At 41.1% G+C, this 27,274-nt stretch overlaps 3 protein-coding genes across 6 annotated transcripts; 1 reads left to right on the top strand and 2 right to left on the bottom strand.

Annotated features, from left to right (window-relative positions):
* Positions 1–858: 858 nt before the first annotated feature.
* On the bottom strand, positions 859–12,444 carry prxl2b (peroxiredoxin like 2B). Its single transcript, XM_080890416.1, has 7 exons — positions 12,247–12,444; positions 11,637–11,841; positions 11,364–11,415; positions 10,264–10,327; positions 10,094–10,169; positions 8,710–8,828; positions 859–5,173 (listed from the first exon to the last, which is right to left on the bottom strand). The coding sequence occupies exons 1-7, from the start codon at positions 12,307–12,309 to the stop codon at positions 5,147–5,149; spliced, it is 606 nt and encodes a 201-aa protein (XP_080746542.1). The 5' UTR covers positions 12,310–12,444; the 3' UTR covers positions 859–5,146.
* Positions 12,445–15,530: 3,086 nt separating this feature from the next.
* slc45a1 (solute carrier family 45 member 1) lies at positions 15,531–23,621 on the top strand. 4 transcript variants are annotated; one of them, XM_080892114.1, is made up of 10 exons: positions 15,531–15,685; positions 16,282–16,722; positions 16,832–16,924; positions 17,831–18,055; positions 18,180–19,084; positions 19,188–19,341; positions 19,464–19,640; positions 19,758–19,963; positions 21,502–21,727; positions 22,905–23,621. In XM_080892114.1, the coding sequence occupies exons 2-10, from the start codon at positions 16,302–16,304 to the stop codon at positions 22,931–22,933; spliced, it is 2,436 nt and encodes an 811-aa protein (XP_080748240.1). In that variant the 5' UTR covers positions 15,531–15,685; positions 16,282–16,301; the 3' UTR covers positions 22,934–23,621. The 4 variants fall into 4 exon arrangements, with proteins under 4 accessions (XP_080748240.1, XP_080748242.1, XP_080748239.1 ...); XM_080892116.1 differs by lacking the exon at positions 19,758–19,963; XM_080892113.1 differs by having other exon boundaries at positions 21,502–23,621.
* A 315-nt stretch (positions 23,622–23,936) lies between these two features.
* LOC308402011 (uncharacterized protein) lies at positions 23,937–26,648 on the bottom strand. Its single transcript, XM_080890526.1, has 5 exons — positions 26,447–26,648; positions 25,758–25,829; positions 25,282–25,345; positions 24,984–25,057; positions 23,937–24,897 (listed from the first exon to the last, which is right to left on the bottom strand). Exons 1-5 carry the CDS (start codon positions 26,495–26,497, stop codon positions 24,826–24,828), a joined length of 333 nt encoding a protein of 110 aa, XP_080746652.1. The 5' UTR covers positions 26,498–26,648; the 3' UTR covers positions 23,937–24,825.
* Between the last annotated feature and the right edge of the window lie 626 nt (positions 26,649–27,274).

The raw sequence follows: 27,274 nt of genomic DNA, 5'->3' as shown, positions 1-27,274 counted from the left end.
GCTGGGTATGAGTGTTGGGTTTCATGCCTGCAGTTAACCATGATCCAATGGTTCTCAGGGCAATACCAAGTGTGGAACAGAAAAGATTTTTGCACACAGGTATTTTGCATCTATCTGAGAGTTGCAGGTGGTATAGCAGAGATGTTGTTCTCCTTGAATCAACACCACCTTTCTTCTGTTTTATGGGCACATTTTCAACAACAGTCTGGATATACACCTTGCGTGTCTCCCAGGAAGGCATGGACCAGAAATTGTTGAAGATTCCTCTTCTCTCAACTTCAGTCAGTAGCTCACAACTTCTTTTCGTTGACTTGAAGCAGTGCTGTGATGTGCATGGTGGGCCCATGGCCTTTGGTGGTCTCTCCTGTCCCATTGTATTCTTGTAATTCTCTCCCTTCAGACGCTTTTCTTTGATGACATTTTTCTTCCACGTATGGGGCAGTGGACGCTTGTGACGAACAGCAGAAGTGCTGGGGGTTGGACTGGCTTCCTCTTCCTCTGCTTCCACCTCCCCTCCTTCCTCTTCCTCCCCTTCATCTTCGTCTCCTTCCCCTTTCTTTTCCTCTCCTTCATCTTCCTCTCCTTCTCCTTCCTTTTCCTCTCCTTCCCCTTCCTTTTCTTCTCCTTCATCTTCCTCTCCTTCCCCTTTTCCTCTCCTTCATCTTCCTCTCCTTCCTCTGGCTGCTTATCAGTCTGTTGCCCCATATCAACATAATTTCCTCCTTCTCCCTCATCTATATCCACCAACTCCTCTAAGTTCACATCAACTTCCTTTCCTGATGATACAACAGAAAATAAAATGCTGTTGGAGTATCTTAAAATGGTAAATCAAGATGACATCTAAATCTACTTGTGTAGTCAAAATGTCTGCTATGTAAAAAAAAAAAAAAAAAAAAAAATCAATTTGTACTATTAATATCAAATCAAATCAATTTATTTTTGTATAGCCCAAAATCACAACAACAGTCGCCTCAAAGGGCTACATGAATATTACTGGCAATAGAGTTCAACCAGTATCAGTCATTTGAACACAGTCAATATAAAGTCCAATTTAACAATTAACAATGAACCCAGGGCGTCCCCCGTCCTTAGACTCTCCTCCTAATAAAAAGCAAATGTTTGAAACATAATATAATTTGCAAACTTGCTGAAAATGCTCAAATTGCCTTTGAAATTGCCAAAGATTTACTCTGGTAGCATGCTGCTGTTAGCTAGCTGCTAGCTTGTACTACATTACTATGCTAATGCTACACTACTAACGCTAATGTTAGCTAGCCATCATACTTTGTTTGCAACAAAAAAGTAATCTTTTAACATGGTCATAACCTCTTTGATTGAATGAAAATACATTTAGTGACCAAAAAACTAAAAAAATATGAACTTTTACCAGATGTAAATGAATCAAAAAGAAGAGCAAGGGCTTCACTTGCGGTCAACCTCTTCTTCTTATCAGCCATTTTGCATACATCAAAACTGCCTAAGTCAAATTGATTGTAGCAAAACTGCCTAAGTCCAATGGTAAAACTGCCTAAGTCAAATGAATGACTTAGGCAAGTATGTTTTTTGACTCTTATGAGTGTTGTGATTGGCCAATGACATAGGCAGACGGACAGGATGATGCAGCAGTGGTAGGGGAGTAAAGTTAGGCAAAAATCTCAATTTGACCAAAAAATGACTTAGGCACTTATGCTATGAAGCTAACGACTCTCTCTTTTTCTGCTCTCTCTCTCTCTCACTGTGACTCCTAAAACTTCCCCCTCTTCCTAAACAACCAAATCTCATGTTGCCATATCATTTTTTGATTGGTCGACTTGGTGCATTTTTCCACCAACACGAAGGGGCTGGGTTTTTTTTGTTTTTTTTTTGGTCATAAGCAGCAAGTGCTTACTAGTGCTGTCCTTAGACAGTAAACGTGATGAAACTATTCAGGAAAAACACCGGTATATATTGTTTATCATGACTCTGGTTTTACGTGGCCTATCAACACAATTTAAAAACTGGTATATATCACCTTGTATGTCTTTAAGTGGTCATGTGATTGGCTTACCATGACTACTTTATTCTTCCTCAGTCAAACAGCAGCACTCATGCGATCGTTTTGCCCCCTTAGCTCCAGGTGTTGTGCTAGAAAGTGATCGTGATTACAGTCCGTGGGAGCGCGCGCAGCTGCTTAAAGCTGTAGCGCCCAGATTACTTACGTAGTCAGCTACTTCCGTGCAACTGATATAAGATGCGGTAAGCTGAACACAGCTTCAACCGTCTGTTGAAAAATAGTAACGTGACCGCATTTTCTTGTTAGTAACGGTAACGGCGTTGTAACGATAGAGACAGTAATTAGTTAGATAACCCGTTACTGAAAAAAGTAACACCGTTACTCCCATCACTGACAATAACACATACAGGACTGGACAAAAGATAGAGGAGAACGTCAACGACACTGGCAGGAGTTCAGGTATTTGGTGAAGACCATGCACTCCAGGTTCCCGTCAAAAGTCAAAAAAAGGCTACTCTCAGCCAATCTCTGTGCTCCTCCAGAGCAAGCTCCACAGCTGTCAGTTCACAGTTGTTAGCATCTTCTGTTCTTTCTTTACCGGAAAGCTTCCAGCAGAAAATCAAAGGTATATGGATGGACATACAGTGAACGGTCACTCCCAAAGTTTGTTAAAGTCCTGGAAGTGCCAGCTGATGAGCTTCTGTATGTCACCAACAAATATGAGTACAAATGAAACTGTGAATCAACATGAATTGCGAAGTAGGAAAGAATCATGACAGACTCTGGTCAATTTTAATTATGTTTTATTTAGCATCAAAGGTAAAGAGCCTACAATAACACGGAGAAGCAGAGTGATACTGTGTGATGGCATTTGAACATGTCAGACTGTAAGCATAATTTAAACCAAGAGCAGTAGAGGGTCACAAAACCGTGTGACCCTCTACTGCTACTGAGCAGTACTCTACTGAGTGACCGACAGGTGCATTTTTAACTACTAGAGAGGGCGTTTTCTTTCTATAGCTTTAGGCAATTTTAGTTCCCTTTGGACTGATATGCGATTTCCTTCTGTTTCAAGTTTTTTTTATGCCGAGCCCAGTGAGGTATCAGTCCTCTGCTAACTTTCTCAAAATGTCAGATGTTTCCTTTGAACAACATCGCACATTTTAAAGCGATGCTGGGAGATGGTTAGAAGACAAACAGTTTAAACTTCATGTTTTGTGCAACAAGTTGTTAACTGAACAAGGGTATAACAAATAAAACGTGTTATTGTAGATGCTTGATGTTCTCCACGGAGGAAAATCAGGTACAGAAGAAAGTGTGTCTTCACTTAGTTTTAGCACCACATTTACCTAAATTGTGAAATTGTGTCGTTTTGAAGTTACCAACTAGAAACGCATTTTTTGCTATATATGAACATGTTTCAACCTGTATACCCATTTAGAGTTTATTTAGCTAAATGAATATTTATGAAATATTATTGCTTTGCAAGATTCCAGATGTTTAAGATGTTTTATGAATGTTCCTGCTGCTATGTAATTATCTAGACTGCTATTTTTGTGACTCAGATATGTTATTATTGCCATTAAAGTGACTGTCTCAACTGGCGCAATCTCAAGTCTCTCCTTTAAAAGTGCAATTTATTTTTTTAACATAAAACATGACTAAATCTTTTAGAAACCATTCTCAAACTGCAAAAGACTAAAAGATGGACACAGCCACAACTGCATCACCCATCGGTTTGTGCACTACCTTTATACACCTCATGGCTAGCTTAAGGCCGTCCCTATCTCTCTTTCTGAAACCAGGAAAGGCCATTTGTTGACAGGAAGGGAGAGCGCTAAATTATCAGTGAGCAGACTTGGTTAGGAAGGTCACAATTTCTGTCAGACAGCCGCAATAAAAATCCTCCAAATGGCACCAAGACAACACAATCTGGACAAGAAGTACAGTTCAGTTTGTAACTATTTTTTAAAGCCAGTAATTACAATCACTCACCACCAAGTTACTCTTGAACAGTAAGACCCTGCATAAATAAAACACATAAACAGACTCGGCCTGCAGACCATCACCTGAGTGCTGGTGATCCACTCGTTCCTCTAAACGTTTCAACTTTAAATAAACTCTTAAAAAATATATATTTGTTTACTGTTTACTCTTACTTGTGTCACAGGCTGGCTCAAGGAACTGACAGAGGAGAGGAAGACTTGAACTTTTAACTAAATATTATTTTCATAAAATGCAAGATAACCATAATATGAGGAGAGTAACTCAGTAACATCAGTGGAGTGCATGCATGAGGAAATAGACCAGTGTTAGGTATCATGACAGAGGGCCTAAAATATCATCTGAATCTAAGTTTATGTTACAGGTTTGTGAACTTGTCCAAAAATGATATATAGTAAATTTAATATATGAGCATAAAATGAATCAGAAGTGACATTTTTCTATAAAGTGAAGCTACAAAATGGGCCAATTTCAGCTTTAAATTATAAACAAAAAGAGCTGTAGGTGTTAATATTTGAGCCCTGTCAGTTTAGATTTTGTTTTTAAAGTAAATTTTTGTGGATTTTTATCTTTTCTCCTGAGACGACAGTGAAGAAAAGACAGAAGAGAGGAGACAGACATGCAGTGAACATTGTCAGAGCACAGTCAAACCCAGACCTCTGCATTAGCTTTATGACATATGGGTCACCTGCTGTGCCCAGTGAGCTAAAACAGCCTCCAGAGTGTTGAATTATTAATGAAAACAATTCTTCTCTCATATCAAGAAGTCAAATACCTCCTGACCCATTTTGAAAGTCTTTAAATGAAGTCAAAGGCTTTTTAATGAGCAGATATTGTTAGACACATACAAAGTAAAGCTTGTTCTTTATAAACTGGATATTAAAAAAAAGACAATCACAGTGATGTAAACACAATTTAAATGTAAAATACCAGCTGTTGTAAAAACAAAGATTAGAGCACTCTATTTGTACCATAAACCATTACAGTTTATTAAAAAACAAACAAACAAACAATAGATTAAAAACTGTGGCACTGGAATATTATTAGTGATTTAATACTTCATTGTCAATCATTTTAAACGGTATCCCACTTCATGAATCTTCCAAAGAGGCGAGACGTGCAGTTCAGGTACGAAGAGCAGCTCCGTCATCATCGTGTACAAACATCATCGTTGCACTGCAACAGATGACAAAGATGCATTAAACAATGAGAACAATAAATAATGAGCCTCAGCCATGTATTTAGGAGAAGCAGCAGCTCATAGATAAAGATGCCGCTCACCGATCACCTTTTGTGGATAAAGCTCCATCAATAGGAAGCCTTGTTTGTCTAAACACCGCGTCTTGTTTGCGGTCCCTCAGAGTGATCGCTCAAGTTAGAACACGAGTCATTCTTGTGGGAAATCTAGTTTGAGAGTTCCCAAACCTGGGCACAGATAGAAGAACCTCCAAAGTAAACAGAAAGGTTTGAGGAGAGACATTACTTCTAAACCCATGAGTGGTCTTAGTGGTTTTATCTGGACCAGCCTGTGACCTCTCTCTGTTAACAAAACATTGCCCGGGCCTTTCCAAACCAGACATTAGCTTGTGACTTTTACTCGTTCCTGACACATTTTGACCCCTCAGAGATAACAAGGTCTATTCTGTTGTGGGTTGCAGAGATGACATCGGCTGGTCGTCAGAGATCATGGGGACATGTTGCAATAGTTTCGACACGGTGGATTCTGTGGGAAGCGAGCAATAGCGCTCAGAGGCAATGTGCTGGATGTGACGGGCATGTCGAAAGCCCTGACGATCACAGGACAAACCCTGCAGAACTTAAAGTGTTAGGCCCATGATCTGTGAGCAGTTTGTTTTGTGAATACACTAACATAAACCTAGGCCACATTTTTTTGAAATCTTATAAATCAAACTGAATTCTTATATCTTATACCAACACAGCAATCAATGCAGCTCATTCTCTGAAGCAGAGTTTCTCAAAGTATATCAAAGGTTCTCAGAGCTACAGCCATCAGGATGTGGATGACCGGAGGGGGCGGGGGGGATCTAAGTTGAATGAAAATGGTTGTACAGGAGATAAACAACAGTTTGCTGATCTGACCTTTACTTCATTAAAGTTCAGATTTATTGTTGTCAATGACTGATAAAAACTGACAGGTGTGGGGCTTCTTTTCTTTTCTTTTTTTTTTAGTTTGTGAAGAGAGAAGGAAAGAAAAATAAAACACTGCACTGTCTGTCTGAGACCTGTGCAATGCCTGCACTTACAAACTGATAACATATAAACTGCTGTGCTTAACTGATGTTAAAAAGACAGTTTTTTTGTAGCCTGAATAGGTGAAATGGGATGCATAAGTGTTACCATTTTCATTAAACACAACAAATGCTCTGATTTTGCAAAACTAATTTGTAAGTGTAACAATATGAACACTTAATCCTGAGATTATTCTTTCTTATCAAGAACACAAAGCCAGCGCAACTCACCCTGCAGAGTGAAGCAATACTGAAGCTTTGATGTTTTATGATGTTTTTATTACGACATGCTGATGTCAGCCTGTTATGGCGTCATATATATTACTCGATATGGCTTCTTGAAACTTTTTTAGAGGTCATCCTTGACCTTGGGTGCTGACTGTGAAAGTCAAGGTCAAATGCTTAGCCAACCTAGGTACTCCTGTCACCCAGGTTGAAAGACAATCCAAAAACAAAACACATGTGAGTAATATAAAGTTTTTACTGATTTTGGCCTGACCTTGATCCCATTTTCACCAAAATGAAATCAACTCCTTATTGTTATCTGCCATCACACAAAATGTGAATATGTCTTGAAACCTCTGAATGCTAGACTGCTAACAAACAGACAAACAGAACATATTACATACTCCATAGTGTTACTCTTGTAGATGTTTTTATTATAGACACAGGACCGCAATCAGCAGCTGGTTAGCTTATCTAACAAGTGCCTGGCTCTGTGGGAACATAATAAATACCACCTCAGAATAAGATGTGCAAAACCTTTTTTTTAAGTTTGGATACAGCAAGCCATTTCCATTCTTTGTGTTGTATTAAGCTAATTTTAGCCTGGCTGTAGCTTAATATTACAGTCCTGTTTCAATATTCTTGCGATGCCCCCAGCCAGAAAGCCAGATCTCTCAAGAGATTTAAGAGTAAATAGTGTTGTTGGGTCTTGTACGTTAACATAAACTAGTGGTTTTGCAATAGATACTAAATTCCTGTTTGCAGTAAGCAAACAGTTAAAAAGCAGGCACAATCTGTCACTAAAAATGTGTTAAGTGCTGAGACTTTGCATATAAACATAATGATGGTAGTGCAGTAAGCAAACAGGAACTTATGTTATTGTTAAAAAATTCCCTATGCAAGCAGACTACTTAATACTACATAGCCTCCAAAAAAAATACATCCCATGATTTAAAAGGTTCATGATTACGGAGGAATTTTGATCCTCTCCCTTTGCAACAGTCATTGTTGTAGATTTACTGCTGACTGGAATCATTGGCCCTGTCCTCTTGTTACATTTCTAGGAAAATCCAAGTCAGGTTACGCTGTAATTTACGACGTAGGGTTTCAGAAGGGTTTGAAGTTACTGCTGAAGCATAATTCCCAAGTAAGTGCTCAACTTCAAATTTGAAGTATCTGAAATCTAAGCAGCGCTTCATCACAGTGGTCGTAATCAATGAGGAGAATCACATGGATGCTACAGCGAGCCTCTAGTGAGCCTATTGCCAGTCGCATGGTGGAGGAGAAGCGATGATTATGAGCTCGCTACCTTATTAGGTTGAGTCAGGACATTTTATAGAAAACAAATCCTCAGTATAACCATTTTTGAAAAGGCAATAATGCTCTAATAACATATAATTCTCAGTTTTAGACTTTAAATCTGCTGTAGTTTTAATATTAAATATCTGTAGTTTCTGTTTTTCATTCACAACATGTTTGCCTGCCACAGGCTGTTTATCATTTGTCTCTCAGTGGTAACCAATTTATGACACTGTCATGACAACACTGACCTTCCAGCTTCTTAAAATCCCACTGTGCACATTAGGTAAGAAAATTCTGAGTCGCCTCTACCAGAGGGTTTAAAAAAAAGAAAAAGGATGTAAACAGGGCAAAATGATTAGGGTGGAAACCACATGAGGTAACAATGACCTCAACAGAAATGGTCACCGCAGCCAGTACTACCAGTCATTCCCATGTCCTCTTACTAGACATGTCCCATTTCTGCTGTGCTGTACGAATAATCTACCACACATACACAATGATGATGGTAGTGATCAAGGACTTGCTAAAAAATATGAATTCCTCCATAATATAGTGATAATTTCAATCTGCAGAGCATTTGTGCTTTTCAGCTTGCACTACAGCACCGCTATTATATGGATCTGTAAAATAACTGCTGTGTTTTCAAGTACGGAGATCATCTTCAGTCAAGTTTAAAAGGTTTCGGGGCCTTTGACACAGACACTGACAGACCATGAAGATGCTGTAATAAGTGTGAAATTGTCTGTGAAGAGGATACTCTGATGCATTTGTCTCTACTGACGTAAAACAGACTCTGTTGAAAGAAACTGATGATTAGATCCCTCCAGTGTTTTCACACACACAATGACACCAGTTTGCTCTATCCCATTTAACCCTTTGCTTTACAGCTCAGTTCATAGCATCAATTATAACATGGACATGCATGGTATGCCTTACCACTGGCCTCTGTCCTTCTTTTACTGTGGCTGAGATACCCAGAGCCTTGGTAATCTCCTCCAAAGGCAGGTAGTCTCCTGGTGAATCTTGGATAAAGTGCAGTAGGACCTTTTCTCCACCTTTGCAGTGCAAAAATAAATCACTTAGATACTTTCATCATATAAACAACTTGCTGGCCCTGTTTATTACAATATAATAATGTAACTTTGCTTTGGTTGCCTCACTAGGGATCCTTTTTTAAAAGCAAAATACATGAAAATAAAAAAAATGCTACGGCACACACAGAACAGTATTTCAAACATGTATGTATAGTGCAGTTTGGTTTAACGCAAAGCTTCTGTTTGATAAACTACTTCCAAACACAGAAAAATGTTAATATTATAGAAATAGAACTTCACAGGGTTTACTGTGTAGGTGTTGAAGGACTTTTGGTGGAGCCAAGGCTTTAACACTGGGAGACACACCAGACAAAGTGACCCACTACCTACTCTACCAGATGCCTTTTTCCATAAGGACAAACTGTTCTACCGCACCGTAAGAAGACTTTGGCACACAAAGAGGGAGAATTAGAGTGACCAACCATTTTATTTGTATTGTAAAATTAATTGAATACTGTCAAAAAAACCTTTTAATATAGTCTTCGTTTTCCTAATGTTGTGCTATAATGTATATATGTAATGTATTTAGGACTGTGCCTTTTTATTTGGTGAGCATATTTGCTTTTATATGTTTAAATATAGCTAATAATCTAACCTTAATATATTCGAACAATTGAAAAATAATCCTATACTTCATGTAAATGAGCAAGAATAGTCAGCAGACCTGTGGAAAACTGGATTTAGAAGTAAATGCTGCTCCTGACTGCGTCACCATAATGTGATGCTGCACTGCCCTCTAGAGGACACACCACAAAAATGCAACTTAAAATGACAGAACACCTTTTCTGTACTCAGTGCCATACCACAAGGTGAATTATGAGGAAAATCCTCTAATTTGTCATATGTTTTAACTCCTTATCTCCTGAATGGGTACTAGGGGTAACCTCTGAACTGAACTGAACTGAGCCATTTCTGTCATACTTCAGGCCTGCTTCCAGAACAAAATACCTGGGTTTTCATCAGAAGTTAGCACGGATGATCCCTGCCTATACAGCTTACCATGGATGCCCTTAAAAACCTGAAACCTGTGCTAATAGTTGTCAAACCACATCTTTATTGGTACAGACTGAGGTAACAAAACTTGTCATTAGGGGTACAGGGGAGGTGGTCATATGTCATCTTTATTTGGTAAAGGTTTAAACAATCAGTGCCTTTCCACTTACTTTTACATAATCTTAAAATGGACCCTTGCACCCCTCCACCCCACTGGTGTCCACCCAGTTTACCTTTGGCCACAATGACCATGCCTCCACTCTGGAGCAGATCTCCTGAGAAGTTTCCCTGGATTCCTTCAGCGCTGGCCTGAAAAAAGCAAAAATTATCAGCTTGAAAAAGCCACCGTGTACCACTGCTCTTTTGTTTTTAATTCGTTTTTGAAAGTGACAAATATGTCTACCTTTGCTGCTACATCTCGTACTTTTTTCCCCAATGCTGCAGGAACCACACTTAAAGCGTTGTACCTGAATGGGAAAAGAATACAGTTTTTCCATTACAGAACATTAAATATTCGTGCATTTGATTTGATTTGATGAATGTTTTCTTGATTCCTGTTATGATCCCAAGATGATGTTTTAAAATGATTGGGTTGGTGAAATTTGTTTACTATAATGAATTAATTGAGTCAAGATCAATACTGTTTAAGTTACTCCTTTTTTTAGTAAGTTTGACAATTTAAAGCAAATCACATCTTGGTCAAAGCACTGGTCTTAGGAGCTTATCCGTTTTAGGTTTGCAAGAGGTAGTGCTGAACACTACCCCAGCTGTCATAGGGCAAGAAGCACTGTTCACCCTGGGTAACAAATACGAAGACAACAGCTCATGCAGACAATCGCCTGCCGGGGTGCATGGCTAATTAACAACAGCTAGTTAATTTAACACTGATTGTAGTAAAACCCATGCAAAACAAGGAATAGCATGTAAACCCCACACATAAAGGCCCCAGCAGGTTAAAACCTAGAACAGGGTTGTCACTTTAATCCTAAGTGGGCCACAATGGGTGAAACTCTTCTTTCTGTTAGTGTAAAGAGATTTAACTATACATTTAATTCCCAAGATCTTTTAATGCAAGAAGTGTAATTTAAACATTACATCTCTGTTTTTCTACGTGATTAAAAAATGCTTCTTTGGGCTTGAAATGAAAGACAGAAATTTGTAATATTGCAGAAGAAAATTTTGTTAGCTCATTGCACAGACTGCCCTTTAGTTATAAAATGGAAACATTTAGTTGATTCATTTTGCTTTTCTTTTTTTACTGTGAACCCACTATAAAAATCACAAGTTTCTATTAATTATTTATTCGTTTAAGTATTACATATTTACTTTGGTGTTGTCTCTTGGGGGGGTCCTTTATCAGTTACAATTCAAAAATTTATGTCCTCAATTTTTCCAAAGATGTTCAGTGGGCCAGATTGGAGTCTTTGTGCCTTGTGTTTGACATCCTTGACCCAGAACCTTCTTGGTGTACTGACATTAGCGCTCTACATTTATTGCACTCACCGTTTGAAGCCCAGATCCTTGTAGCATTTCTTTTGTTCATCCACATAAAGGGCTAAAAAAAAGGAAGCTGATTAATGATTATTCACAATCACACAGCAGGAGTGGCTGCTGACAATTTTGAATGCTCTCAGCAGGGAAGTTCTAGTCAGTTACAGAAGGCCTTTTTTTTTAAGATACTCTAGTCTGGTGTAACCTAATTTTTCGACAGCTTTTATAAGAACTTACCAAAAGATAAATTAATATGCACTGCACTGAATGATTAAGGATGCTTACGTCCTTTTAAAAAGCCTCCTTGCTTGAACTCCTGGAGCCCAAATTCTTCTGGTCCGACTCCCACTAGCGCTACCCCGTTGGCCCTCAGGTCTGGCTCCAGTTTGCTGATCTCTGATGCCGTCCACCGACATACCTGACAGCCAAACCTGCGCAGGAAGAAGAGGACCACGGGCTGGTCCTGCCACAGAGACTGGAGCTCTACTTTCTGAAAGACAAGCCGAAAGAAACAGCAAACACACACACACACACACACACACACACACACACACACACACACACACACACACACACACACACACAGTAAATATATGAGGAGCTGGCCCTGTGTGTTATATGTGCAAATGAAACGTTATGTCACAAGTGAACATCATCATTATGTCACTTTAAAGGCCTCGTTACTCAGCAGTTGTTTCAGTGCTGGGGAGGGGGGTGGGGAAACAGGTTTAATTTAGCTGCCTCGGCGGGGTAACAAGTCTACTACTTCATATCACAGCTTAATTTGAAAAAATAAAAAGGGGGTGGGGGGCACAAAAAAGCGAAGCAACTATCCGAAACGATAAATAAAGTCCACAGCTGTAACCCTCAGCAGCCGCCCATCTACGTAACTCACCTCCTCGCTTTCATCGCTCTTCAGTAAGTTTTTTCCAACTTTAGCAAGGTCGACTGACGCCATTTTCTCCGAGCCGGGTAAAAGACTCCAAAACACCACGAATTAAGTTCACAGATCAAGGTGACAAGCTTCGGGAGTGAGTGACTGTACAGTAAAGACGTCTGTTACACCCGCATAAACTGTTGCAAAACATCTACATCCGTATACGCCCACTCAACACGAACCTCCAATCATATTCAACTGGAACTGAAAACACAACCAATCAAGGGGCGTGCTACGAGTCGCTTTCAGCACGTGCAGAGAGTACTACAAGCAGCTTTTTTTCTTTCTTTCTGTTTTTTTGTAACACGGTGTAGTAGTTGTTGTTTTAAGATATCTGTTGATGCACATGTGAAGCATGTGCGGAACAATTTTAAGCTGACCCCATGCTCTGTGCTTACAGTCGTGGTAATATCTATATGTTGTGTAAGGTTCAGCACAGGTGAGCTCAAAGGTGGGATTTTATTGCATGGTCTCTGTTTACTCTCTTCGCTCGATTATATATCCATTTTATAGCTCTTTAAGTTCATCCCATGTCCCAGCCTTCTGTTTTCTATTAACTCCATAGCAAGTTGTGCCACTCCATCTGAAATCACCTCAGGCCCCGTGGGTAGTCTTTATCTGTCCTCTACCCTTGTGAACAGAGATCTCCGATGTCGTTCCTGGGATCTGCTGGAGCCACCCGCCCAGTTTGGGGCTTCCTGTCTGAGTGCTCAGATTACCACCGGGACCACTGTTGCCTTCACCCTCCACATCTTTTCGAGCTCTTCTCTCATCTCTGGTATTTCTCGAGCTTCTCATGTTTCTTCTTCCTGATGTTGCTATCACTTGGTATAGCTACATCTAGCACTATAGCCCTCTTCCTCTGCCACGTGTGATTAGATACTCATCACCAGTTTGTCCCTTTGTATCTGGAAGTCACACAGGATCTTAACTCGGTCATTCTCAACCACCCTAGGGGGATGTGCTATTTTGACCTCCAGACTTCGAGACCATATTCGGCACAGATGTTTTTGTATACTATGCCAGACACTTGCTTATGGTGTTCCATGTATCCCCTGCTTGCTGGCATCTTGCGCCCTACTGTTATGTGCTAGATTGTCCAAAGGACATCTTTGCAGAGCCTGCACCTGGGGTCTTGGCTGATGTGGTCGACCCCACTGCAGAGATACTTTTGACAAAGGTGGGAAAAAAAATCTGAAATGATTAAATTCCTATGTACACATTTAAGATACTGTTGTCTTCACTTTCTGCTGCTTATTTTACTGATTTTTAGAAGAAAATTGTTTCTCTACTTACTGTAGATCAGCCCAGTTACACAATGTAACAAAACCTTTTTCCTCTGTATATTTCTCGGTTGCTCATGTCTTAAATGTAGAGAAAAAATATTATTCTTTTCAGAATGTTCTCTCTTGTGACCAGGACAGTAACATTTTCTATTCTTTCTACTTCATTGTGTTATGAGACATCACTGACTATGTTACTTGCTACCTTAAACAAAAAAAATCTGTTTCTATATCAATGGGATGTGTGTAAGATGTATAATATTTGCGGTCTCGTTCTGCTCACTGCTCAGGCTGGTCAAGGCAGATGGCTGCCCCTGCCTAAGTCTGTTCTGCTGAAGGTCTTCCTGTTAAAAAAAAGTTCTTCCTTCCTGCTGTTGCCAATTATTTGCTCATTGGGTCATTGGGGGTTCTTTCTCTCTTTTAAGATCTTTAGCTTACAATATAAACCAACTTCAAACAACTGTTGCTGGGAAATGATTATATAAATAAATCAGCATTCAATCTAACCAGTTCTCCAAATAGAAACCATTTCATTAAAAAGATATCAACCTCAGTAACAATAAATTTAATACACTATACCTACGGGGGTGTTTCCATCTCTCATGTACCAAGGTGAACATCCTGCAGGCCAGATTAACCTGCTACAAGTCAATTAGACATAATGAGCCTGTTATCAGAGGTGGCCCTAAAACCACTTTAGTATTTCTGCAGGGACCAGAGCTATCTTTCGTGCTGCCATTTTAAATAAAGGGCGGTCGACTCCTTAAATCTTGAAGGAGCTGTTAAAGAAAGCAGCCTTACATCCACCTGCTGATCTGGGAGCGGCCTCAACGACACACCAAACTGAAACCCCCATCTGCTGTTATTTCCCTCTGTCAGTGCCAAACATCTAATCCAGGTGGGACTGCTCATGCAGAACAAGTACTGTTTTACAAAACATGCATTTTCAAATGTCATAATGCAAAAAAGTGTGAATTTGCACAAGACTTTAGGCCAGCTACAGTTTACCTGAGTATTCTTGATATGACAGCTCTACGTGTATCCTAGCAAAAGGTTCTGTAGCCATTTGACCTTTCCTTTAACACAGTCCTCTCACTCACTGCTAATGAGGGGTCTAACTGTGCCAGCAGCACCTTGGGGGGGGGGGGGGGGGGGGGGGGGGGGGGGGTTGCACATTTTCTAGACTGAAAGACATGTTTTATAGACACAGTGTGAAAGGGCATGCAACACTCTTTGATGTAGCCTAGGATTTCACTCTAGCTCTGGTGGGTGTGTCACATGTATTACCCAACCGGCGGCAATGTGAAGCCTTCATAAACATGTCATACTAAAAAGGCAGTGCACACAATGGGCCACACCCTGATGTGCTGTGGATACATGCTATAGGGACAGGAAGCAGTGCAACACCATTTGACTATCTGACTGAAAAAAAAAAAGCGAAATATCTGCACAAACATCGTGGACAGGAAAATAGTATACAACCACATTCACGATGCACACAGAAAACTGAAAAAAGCCGAGCTGTCTGCATTTATATGTGTGGGTTATTTCGAATTTCCTGCTGCTTTCTTATCGGAAAAGTCACAGTTGAATAAAATAAAAACTATCTAGCAAGTCAAAGTTTCAGTTAAAAAGCAGGAAAGACATAAAAAAGTAGTTCAAGAATGCATAATTAAACAAAGATTAACCAATATGATAAAATAAAGGTGTGAATTTCTTTTCCTATAAAAGAAAAAGGAGTGCAATTTATTAAACCCGTTTACCTGAATTTGGAATATAATTATTACATTAATATTGCTGCTAAGTACTAGGCTCATATTGGAGTAGTGCTGTATGCAGATAGATGGATCCTCTGTGCTGATGTTGCAGGGAGGGGCGTGACGTCACGGGAGAGACCGGGAGGAAGACGCGAAGGGAGGGGGACAGATAGGGAGGGGGGGATGAGGAGAGGGGAAAGGAGAAGGGACGAAGGAGAGAGCGGGGGGATGACTGCATCAAAGGAAAACAAAACAATCATGACTCCTGTAATTCATACTACGGTTTCTATACATCACAAAGGTTGCTGTGGTTATCTACACAGTATGCCGCAATAAATGACGAGCCGCCCCGAAAAGGTAATTATCCTCTTTCACGTCGTAATGTGCACGCTTTTTATTTATTTATTTATATTTCTGTGCATCCTCTTACACAGTAGATCGCCTAATCGTCACCTTAAGAGTCTATTGCAAACAGAAGAAAAAATCGAGGATCATGTCTCTTAAAAAAAAAAAGCAAAAAAGGCTCTGGGTCGGCAGGCTATCAGTCAAGTATTTCTATTAAATGTGAGCGACAATGATGCGTTATCCTTGTGAATGTCCTGAAAGCCGTCATTGACATCCACACCGCTTACATTGTGTCCTGTTTGAGCTTCCTACATGAAAAATTAAAATGGAAACAGGCGTCATGAGCGCTGCCGCATAGTACACTGCTGTAGTCAGCCACGCAGAGCACATGGGCTTTGCGCACAGCATGCGCACTGGTTGCAGTGCGTCGTGCCCACCGACGGTGTCTGCACATGACTGCAGTGTCCTTTTGGTTGCACTACATAACCATTAGCAGCACCAAGTTAATGCTGTGCTAGACCGTGCTGATCTTGAATCAAGTCCAAACAAACTTTTGCGCATGTCTGACTTGTAATTCATCATTGGTATCACCCTTTAATATGTTCCAGTTGCTGCTGGCTTGAGAGAGATGTCATCTCCAGGAATGGGCACCCCCAGTGACCCCCTCTTGGCCAGTCCAGGAGGGAGGTTTTCCACAGCTCAGGAAGGTATCTGGAGGAGCTCACTTCCCAAAACTGCCAGCTTTCCAACTTCCACCACTCGGCACCTCAGTCACAGAGCCAACAACTTCCAAAGACAGCCAAAGCGGAGGAAGCTGATAAGACCTTCGCCTCCTCCGCCACCCAACACACCTTGTCCCCTGGACCAGTTGGACCTCAGTGAGCTTCCCCCGAGACGTACCTTCCAGGAGCTGCTCTTCAATGGCTGCATCTTGTTCGGGATTGAATTCAGCTACGCCATGGAAACAGCTTATGTGACTCCAGTGCTTTTACAGATGGGCCTGCCTGATCAATTCTACAGCTTGGTGTGGTTTATTAGCCCCATTCTCGGTAAGTAAGCAGCAGAGGTAGACGACTAGCTGCTGTACAGGCATATGTAATGTATAATAAGAATCCTAGTTGCATGGATTCTAACTTTGTATTTCGTTTTGACTTGAAGGATTCCTCGTTCAGCCTCTCATAGGAGCATGGAGTGATCGTTGCACATCCCGGTTTGGGCGAAGACGACCTTTTATTTTCGCCTTGGCAATAGGTAAGACGAATTAAAGCAGTACCATAGTGTTTTTGAAATGCAATTATGTGAAGCTGCGTAGCTTGCAAGTGACAGTGTTGATCAAATGGTAAATAATCTGCAATTATATGGTATAGTTACCTCAAATGTTAGCACTTTTGTGAAGTGCATTACAACATGTTTCTTATTGCTGTTATTTAGAAGAATGGTCAAAATCATAGCAGTTGTGGCCTCAAAGCAAATCCTGCATTTCCTCTGATGCAGCTCAATCAATAAGCAGTTCATTCCTGTAAAATGCTCAAATAAAACCATGGTTGGATAATCATAACTAAAGACCATAGATAGGAACTTGGCCACAGGTTCACCAAAATGCATGTGCTCCACCTAAGCACCTAAGTGTGGTTGCATAACACAGGGGAACTTATACACATACCTACTCAGTCTACTGCTTTTCTGTTACACTGTATACATGCCATGCTAGTACAGTGTGACATACAACATCTCAGATACATTTTAAATAAAACCACTGTGAAAAACATCCCACCATAAGGCACAACTCTTCATCTGGTTTTCAGTAAAGAGCTCAAGTAAACTCCCAGACAGTTCAGATTCAGTGGTTATAACTGGCTGTGTCTCTGTGTCGAATGTAATTCAGAATCAATCCACCTGGGAACTTGTACTGTTTCTCCATATTGACTGCAAGATCACAATTTTATTTTAAATTTATAGCCACATCATTTTGATGGCCAAAGATTATACACAGCCAGTAAAAACATGTAACCATTTGTTATGCTCTACATCAAAAAATTGGAAAACCCAGAGTTCAGGAGACATTCAGGTCTTCCGCCTTCATCTAGCTCTCATCTAGTTCATCTAGCTTTGGTGCTCATGTTAATTTTTTGTCACTTCCTCTGCTCTGCATTGTAGGAGCACTGATTGGTCTTACTCTGGTTCTCAATGGACGGGATATTGGGAGTGTCCTGGCTGACACAGCATCAAATCACAAGTGGGGAATAGTCCTGACAGTGTGTGGTGTGGTTCTAATGGACTTCAGTGCTGATTCAGCTGACAACCCAAGCCATGCTTATATGATGGATGTGTGCAGCCCAGAGGACCAAGATCGGGGACTGAACATCCATGCGTTACTGGCAGGTAGGAAAATAGTTCTGTAGCAGGGAAAGCTGAAGCTGTAACATATGTCCTTTTGAGATAATTTAGCAGAAAACAGTAGAAATTTAGCTTTACAAGTATTTTGTGGTTTCATTTCTCTACTCAGGTCTAGGAGGTGGATTTGGCTACATTGTAGGTGGCATCAACTGGGACCAGACACAGTTTGGAAGGTCAATGGGAGGTCAACTCCGGGTCATATACCTGTTTACGAGCATCACTTTGGTGATCGCCACAACCATGACTCTAATGAGCATCCCTGAACGGCCCTTACCGAAGAGCCAGCCGAACAAGAACTCAAGCAAAAACAGCCTGAAAAGCCCTAGCCTCCCTCTTCCCCCCTCCCCACCCGTCCACCCTGGACCAGATTTGGGACTAGATGAGGAAGACGAGGACGGTCTCTACAGCTACAATTTCTCAAAGTCTCACCCATGTAATCCTGACCCCTTGGCCCATTCTTGCAGTGCAAGTGCGCGTCTTTGTGCGGGCCTCAATAGCCCCATATCGCCCCTAAGCCCCCTCACTCCAAAGTATGGCAGCTTTATTAGTAGGGACAGCTCTCTCACTGGCATTAATGAGTTTGCCTCTTCATTAGGAACCTCATATATCGACAGTGTGCTCATAGACTGCTACACAGGCCAGCAGACACCACAAGCTCTGCCCCCCAGCTCCACCACTGTGCCACTGCCTCCAGGGGACTCCCCTCCCCCAGACGGGCTCATGCAGGGGCCAGGGAACCACCCTGCAGGTGCAGGACAGACCCAGGCCAATGTGGTGTCTCATCCAGTTGGGGACGCACAAGATGCAGAAGGGCCTCAGCCTGCTGGAGATGCACAATCTCACGGAGCATCTCAGGTCACAGCTGGGGCTCAGACTGCTGCGGGGTCACACCGGGGCTCCACGGCTGGCATCCTGAAGCGACCTCAGAGTCTCGCGCTGATGGAAGAGCCCATGGCAACACAGATTGTTGGGCTGGAGAATGGACGTAGGAGGACAGTGACTTTCAGCCAGCAGGTCAGACGCATGTTTTGAATCTGACATAAGGTGTTTTGTGAGAAGCCAGAACAGAGCTTTTTAAACATGATGTCATGTGGGTTTTTTTTCTCCTCCAATGAAGGTTGCAAACATTTTGCTCAATGGAGTGCGCTATGAGAGTGATCTAAGTGAGAATGTGGAGAGTGGAGAATCCCAAATGTCAATGAAGCTGCTGTGTATAGCCATCTACAGGATGCCTCCCTCTTTGCGGAGTTTATGCACTAATCATTTTTTAGGTGAGTAAAAAAAAAACTTAATTGAAATGTATCTCTTTTTCTACACTGCTGAACCTTAAAATCAACCTGTTTTGCATTTAATTTCATAAAAGCGTGATTTTTTTTTTCAATCTGTGCTTTAGGCTGGCTGTCCTTTGAAGGGATGCTGCTCTTCTACACTGACTTCATGGGGGAGGTTGTGTTTGAAGGAGATCCCAAAGCACCCCACGACTCCGAGGCTTACCAACGCTACAATGCTGGTGTCAGCATGGGCTGCTGGGGCATGTGCATCTATGCATTCAGTGCTGCTTTCTACTCAGGTAAGTACTCACACATCACATCACATCTGGCAGGTGTGATTCCTTACCCTGGTTGGATTTGTGCACTGCTTCGTCATTCGCTGAACCTCTCTCTGCTTTCCCTTCTTCAACTTTCAGCCATATTGGAGAAACTAGAGGAGCGTTTCTCTCTTCGCACGCTATATTTTTTCGCCTACTTGGCATTTGGTTTGGGCACCGGCCTTGCCACACTATCCACCAACCTCTACGTGGTACTTTCTCTCTGTGTCACCTACGGGGTGCTCTTCTCCTCTTTATGTACGCTGCCTTACTCTCTGCTGTGTGAATACTACCAGAGCCCTCAGGTCAGTATCGATATAAGTGCAGCAATTACCTAATTATAGTTGCTGGATGATATTTTTCCTGTGTGAACGTAAAAGAATAGATCAAAATGTATATGATCACCTTACCATTATCGTGTTTGTTTGATGGCTATGAAGCCACAGCCATCAGCCAGTTAATTTAGCTTAATGTTAAATAATGGGGGTAATAAAATCTGCCTCTGAGCTGAATAACTAGAGGTTTTATTCCAAATCATACAAAATTGAAATATAAAAATAAAACTTTATTGTTGTGAAGCAGCTTTTTTTAAGCTTTAGAGTTGCAGGAAGTAATAGCGCCAGATTTGCTGTCTCACTGTTTCTTGGACGTTCTACAGTAGAATGCTTTTCTGGGTGCTTTTTGCCAGACATTAGCATCACCCTGGTTCATTCATCAAAGAGCCAATTTAATTTTTAGGCCTTTTGAATTACTGCAGAAAACGACCTTTCTGGGAAATGAACATGAGTTTTGTTCAGCGAGATCATTTTTCCCAATTAACTCAAAGTTTAGGATTTTTTAAAAGCTGTAAAATGCGTAGATTTTACTATAAACTTGTTATGCCACAAAGCTCTCATATTTTGCTGTGATCAAGTTAAGTTCTGGAGTTTCATTTCGCTATTTTTTTGGGGAAACGCCTTCTCTGAGACAGATAAAAGAAGAAGAAGTTGAGTATTTAGGTATGTATTTTATGTTGTAGAATAAAAGCCTGCGTAAGCATCTAGAATCTAACTTCCAGTTAAGGGACCCAAAAGTGCTCAAGGTCCATTTTCAGATTTTAGGACTTTTTCCCACAGCACTATCTAAAGCAAAGCTTTGTATAATTTGCATTGACTGTAGCTTCATATTTAGTTTAGTGATGTCAGAAGAAAACAAATGAGCATACTGTCAAAGTCTTTCACAGCTTTACCCAGCAAATGTTTCAATGGGAAGAAGACTTGAAAAATAGTAATCACTCTCACTTTCCTTCCTAGATGCGCCTTGAATATCATTGTTGGAGAGAAATTTTGTTTTCAGTGATTGTTTTGTATTATCTGTTTACTAATTAGATCAAAAATCAAAACAAAGAAATCTTTATTTATTAAGAGTTAAAAAAAAATACATACAACACAAGAATAAGTTGATTTCCTAACTCTTACTCTGGATGCTTTTCTTCAGGGAGCAAAGAGGCAGTGGTTGTGACAGTCCAAGTTCATCATGGCACAAATGAGGCAGAATTTACATGTAGATAACCATAAATGACTTAAAAAGGTTCATATTTAAAAAATAAACAAACAAACAAACAAACTTTTTTCTACTTGATTTACATGGAGTTGACATCATGCAGCTGTCTTCATAGTTACGTAGTCTCATTACAAAAAAAAAAAAGACAAGAGTGTTTGATTTCTCCACTCCTGTAAAATGACTTGCATTCTTGCTTTGTCCACTGTTAGAACATCACCTTCCAGCTAGCATGTTTGCTGAGTACTTGCTTGCAGTGCTTAGACTGTTCCCACACTGTAATTAAACCAATTGTGTCTTTCAGTTTTGCGGCTCATCGGAGGAAGGGACCAGACGAGGGATGGGGGTGGACATCTCTCTGCTCAGCTGCCAGTACTTCCTGGCTCAAATCCTGGTCTCTGTGGCGATGGGACCTCTGACCTCCCTGGTGGGTGGGGCCCAGGGAGTGATGTACTTTGCAAGCCTGATGTCATTCGTGGGCTGCCTGTACTCCTCTCTCTGCGTGGTGTACCAGCTGCCCCCCCCTGAGGGTGAGCCCCCCGAAAGCGAGACCCAGCCACTATTGGTGCACATTTAGAAAAGCCTCTTACAAATTTATTTTTACCTCACACACAACCGCACGCACACACATACTCACTCCACAGCACTGTTGCTTTAGTGTCTGCTGTGTTGACCTTCACAGTGCGACAGACGCACTTGTAAATCCTGCCGCACACTGTACAGCACAGATTCATATATTGTTTTACACCAATTTAGCACTGCTCCTCTCAGAGCTAGACAGACAGACAGACAGACATTGGCCACCTCTCCAGTCTTTGTTTATACATGACCAGCGTGTTCATACAGTGTGTGTGCCCATGCATTTTTTCCTAACTTTTGCAAACGAATGTGTGACCTCTCTGAATGTGTGTGTGACTCTGAGTGACTCCTGTGAGTATAGATAAGCCGTTCTTGTGTCTGATTCTTTGCTGTCAAACTCTTGCATCATTTTTCTTGCTCATTTGTTGGTGTTTTTAGGATAGAAGTGTTTACCAGTATGCGCAAGCTAACCACTGCTTTCCCTCTCTTTTTCTTCCTTTTATCAGTTGCCTAACGTCTGCATGAGCTGCAGTGTAATCTCTTAAAGCCCTGTGTTAACGTTTTGTTTTGGTCATATGGCCAAGGGAATGTCTACCTGCCTGTTTCTCTGAGTTAGCATACTACACCTTAGGCAGGATTTTCTGACTAATTGAATGTGCTGCCAGTAGCCATTCAGGCTCACCGTTCATTCCTCTTTATTAATTCAAGAGCTCTCATTGCATAATTTAGCAAACACATACTTAATATTCACGTGAAGGCGAACTATGCCTAATCACAGTCTGGAAGGCTTTCACATTCTCCACATTTTAACAGCAAATACAAACAACACTTTCCACACTATCCAGTCATTATGAGACTTAACCAGTGTGCTATCCCCAAAATTTCACAGTTTGGTGCTGGGTGACTCTTAATCAAGAGTCCAAATAGGAGTACAATGTCAACTACTTAATCATTATAGAGCAGTGTCTAATAGGATGACACGCGTACTCGTACAAAAAACACAGAGAAATGTGTACTGGTGGCTAATTCTTGTCTGGGCCCTCACTAAGCCATGGACAGCCCTGTGAGCTGTTACCCTACTCCTGGCCATACCATTGTAATAATGACAGTGATTCTTGTCATTATCAGGAAGAGGAGAAGTTGAAACTGGGGTCTGAATCAGCAATCAGTCGGAAACCGAACAAAACAGAAGAAGAGAAAACAGAGAGAAGACTCATGTGAATGATGGGTAACCCTGAAGGTGGACAGCATTTTAAAAAAGCAAAAAAAAAAGACTGGGGGTTCACAGCCAGCGGCGGCGAATGCTTATCGTCATCATTAGGGCGCATGCTTAAGGTAGTAGGCTTCCGCTCCACTATGCTCAGTCCATCAGTGACGTATAGTGATGACTTTTCGTTTGTTAGCTGGACGTTTTAAACCTCATTCCTTTTTCCATCATCGAGAAGCCATCTACATCACTAAACTGGTACATGCAGTTTATTTTTTCATGGCAAAACGGTACGCTTTGTCTGTTCAGCCAAACACAGGCACCAAGCCTGATTTCAGGGCTTCAAACAAGCTTTTCGTTGTGTTGGTTCCACTGACTGAGCACCTCAACATGCAGGTGCCCCAGAAGAATGTCTGTAATTGCCTACTATCAAAGCCTGCTGGACTGACCAGATGCACGCCACGCTAACGTTTCTGAGGAAACAGTAAATGTGCGGATCATGCTGTTGCAGCTTGCTTGGGAAAGAAATAAAACACAGTTTTTGTGTTACATGGTACCACCTATTGCTCAGTATTAGCAGTGCTACTGTAAAAGCTACTTTTATTCAGGGTTAAGTTAAAACTAAAATGATCATTTTTTGCCACGCTTGACTCCTGTGTCAATTATTTTGTTGCATGCCATGTCAGTTGTAGCTTCCCTTAATGATGGGGTGAACTTCTCAACTACACCACATGGGGGAGCAAGTGTATACAAGAAAGTAATCCATTGATTCTGTTCACCCTTTTCCATTACCAAGTGAAATTATTCCTCTTTCCTGCATCTAAGCCAGCCATTTTCCATGTTAAGAAAAAAATAGGTCAAGTGACATCATCCACTTATAAAACCATGTTTTGTTTTTTAAAGAAAGCACTGATGATGAGCTATTAACAGATAATAAACACACACGAAAGACATTCTTAAGTAAAAAGACAATTTATTTGTTAATCAGAATATACAAAGCAGTGGCTGAAGTAACCGAATGTCATTCTGGTTCTGAAAAAGGCAGTCTTGTACACAAAACTGAGCTACCCAACCATAACATAACACTCATTGAAAATGTAAGAGAAACAAAGTATAAATGGTACAAACTTGCGTGGAATGCATACAGAACAAATGACCAAAGCTTTAAGATTTAAGAGGGGTTAATTAACATTGCAAAATCCTGCCTCCACTGAACTGGGAAGTTTGGGGGGAATCAGGGGGTTCAAACTATCTAATCATGGAGGTGCAAGACAGAGCCCCTCTAATTCATTTGCACCATCTGCTATGTTAACAGGGCAGCCAAAGATTAAGTAGCAGCTCAAACACAAAATATTATGCCTTTTAACTAATAATGCTAACAACTGTCCATTATCCCCTGCTTAAAACTTATCTTTGGTCCTTTAAGTGTATCTGAGAGGTCAACATGAGCCTTGGAGGTGAGCAGCTGCCTGTATGTATGAATCATCTGGTCAGCACTGACATAATAGAGATTGTGCTTCTAACATACTGATATCAAACCTCAGGAAATTTAAAAAAACAAAAAAACAAAACTGATCTCGTGGCATGGCCCGATTTGTACAAGTAGGGAAAAAAAAGAGCTCATTTTAAAGACCAATAAATAACATTTCATTTAAAAAAAAAAAAAAAAATTAAAAAAAAAGGATGCAGGGCCACTATGTTTCAAGACTCCAGTGCAATGTGATAACATGGGAGCAAACAAAAAGAAATTTCTCTCCAAAGATACAAAAAAGCACAAGCTCTACAACACGATGTTGACCAGGCTGGTAAGACAGTGCTGCAAACAAGTAGCAGGACAGAGACCTAAGCCTCCACTTCTGCCTCTTTCGAATCCCCATTTTCCTCTGTCTTCTGCTTTTTTGTCTCCACCTTTTCCTAATGGAAAAAAGAAGAAGAGTCACATTAGCAAAGGCCAAAACCAAGACTAAAACTTGCATACTTAAGGCCCAAAGACAACCCACCTCCTCCTCTTCAGCTGCACGCTTCACAGGCTGTGCATCAGTCTCCTCAGCAGGGGGCGCCTCCTCTGCATCCCCTATAAGGACAGTTTGTCACTTCAGAAATTACAGCCCTCACTTCCAGCGCATTTTCATTTTTAAACATATCAAGATTCACTTGTATTAAAAAGGGAAGATTTTGAGGTCAGTACCACACAAGAGAAACAATTATAGGGCAAATCAGTAAAATCTGAATACAGTACACATATAGTTGCAATTCCAATCTTTCAGAAAACACTAGTAGCACTTAAAATTAACTTACCTTCCCCATTCTTGTGCTCCTCCTCTGTGGTTTCTTCCACTTTGTCACTGTGTTCAGCACCATTCTGGATGAAGCAGAGGAAACATCAGTCTGGTAAAGGTATGCAATGACTGGCCTTCAATTATGTAAACAAATTATTTGCAGAATAACAAGGCATCCCGAGCATATTTTAGATAATGCTCCCACAGACTTGCATGTACAGGCTCCTTTGGGGATTCTTTAAAAGGCAATGTGTAGTGAGCTGTTATTACACTCCCAGAGGATTAGCTACCAAGCTCTGGGAAACCTCAGAGTAGAGAAAAACCAATGGAGACGTCCAGAGGGTTGCTAGCGAACATCTGCCATTTCACAACCCAAACAAAGCACAGTGTGGAGAGCAGCTGAACAGGAGGGGGGAGGCGGGTGCAGCGACACCTGCATGATGAGGGGCGCTAAGACAAAAGGCCATGAGGCTGCCTCTCTCGGCTCCAACTTACTGTGCCATTGGCAGGTGCGTCCCCGTTATCGGTCTTTTCTTCCACTTCTGCCTCTTTCTTCTCTTTCAGCTCCTACAAAATAAAAGCCCCTTTGATCAATGTTCAGTTAAGAAAAAGAGTTAAGTGCCAAATGTTACTCCCACGTCCGAGTTTGATTACGAGCTGGGATTGAGAAAAAAAAAACACGATGAAAACGGTATTAATGTTGTGTTCTTTTATTAAAACTAAGCGGGAATGCTGGTCTTTTTCACCCCCATGCCGCGCAGTTACACAGCAGTGTAAACCGTGCTGTGGCTTCCCGCCCACAGCGGCAGCTCCGCTCCACCAGCTGTACCGTTTGTGCCGCTTTGTCTGCTTAACAAGACATTTTTAAGTCAAACCACATCACACACATTTCAGTTTCCAGTCACAGCAATTAGTCGTCGATGCTGAAAACTGCTAAATGACTCGCCTCCACGAAGTATGGCTTTCGCCATGTGATATTTAAGACAAGTTGCTGGTTTAACTTACATGAACTAACGTTAATTACAAGCTTTGCTGCTGCCGTCAAATAACTCACTTGTTCAGCCGTAGTTAGCTAAAGAAACATAAACACTGTAACAACTTGTACAAGTTTTCTAAATCTTTCAACACGACGGTTCAGCCGAGAAAAAAAAAGAAAGGGGGAGAAAAAGGTGAATGAAACGCACCTTGGCTGTAACCTCTGCAGTGGCGGTTGTGTCAACAGCTGTGTCGGCCATGGTTAATTTTGTGTATTAATTTAGCTAATTATATTCCCGATCTAAAGAATAATTATTTCTCGTCTCTTCGCCTCTGTGTGAACAGTCCAAAGACGCTGAGAGAGAAACGATGTCTGCCTGTCTCCGCTTTTCTCTCGAGCTCGTTGAAAATCCACTCTCGTTGGATACAGCGGCTCCATCCTACACCTGATTGGACAATGTCGACCACCGGGATGTTTGATTGGATGAGTATCTTTTCAATCTTGAAAACGAATCCCACCTCTGGTCTATCTCACCGTTGATTGGTCAATTTTTTTTAAAGCGCTGCACTACACCATAATTCCCCCCCCCCCCCCCCCCCCCCCACTGCCCTTCACTTTGCGTTTGGTTTTTTCACTTAAATATGAAGAATGAATACTGTGAAAGTTATAATAATCAACAAGAATGTATTATTTATTAATATTGTTTCAAGTTGATGGATTGTAAAAGTTTATTCATACACAGAAAGACCCCAGGGCAATATCTTTTGTCTCAGCGCTCTTTCTCCGCAGAGATGTGGTGTCAAATTACATGCAAAAAGGAATAATGTGACGGGCTTGAAAGCAGACGGCCACTCCTCCTTTCTATATTTAACATTTTTAACGAAATGTGCTCACGCCTGAGTGTTCTTACACTTTCATTTTTTCCTTTACAAGACCCGATCAAAGTCACTTCTGTTTCAATAACTTCAACACACATCTTAATTAATTAAGACCACAACTATAATCTAAACAGCAACACTATGCCCCGCAACCCTAG

Source organism: Rhamphochromis sp. 'chilingali', assembly GCF_963969265.1.
Source record: "Rhamphochromis sp. 'chilingali' genome assembly, chromosome: 9".
NCBI lineage: Eukaryota > Metazoa > Chordata > Actinopteri > Cichliformes > Cichlidae > Rhamphochromis > Rhamphochromis sp. 'chilingali'.
The sequence above is the reverse complement of the archived record's forward strand: the minus strand, read 5'-3'. Positions and strand labels throughout refer to the sequence as shown.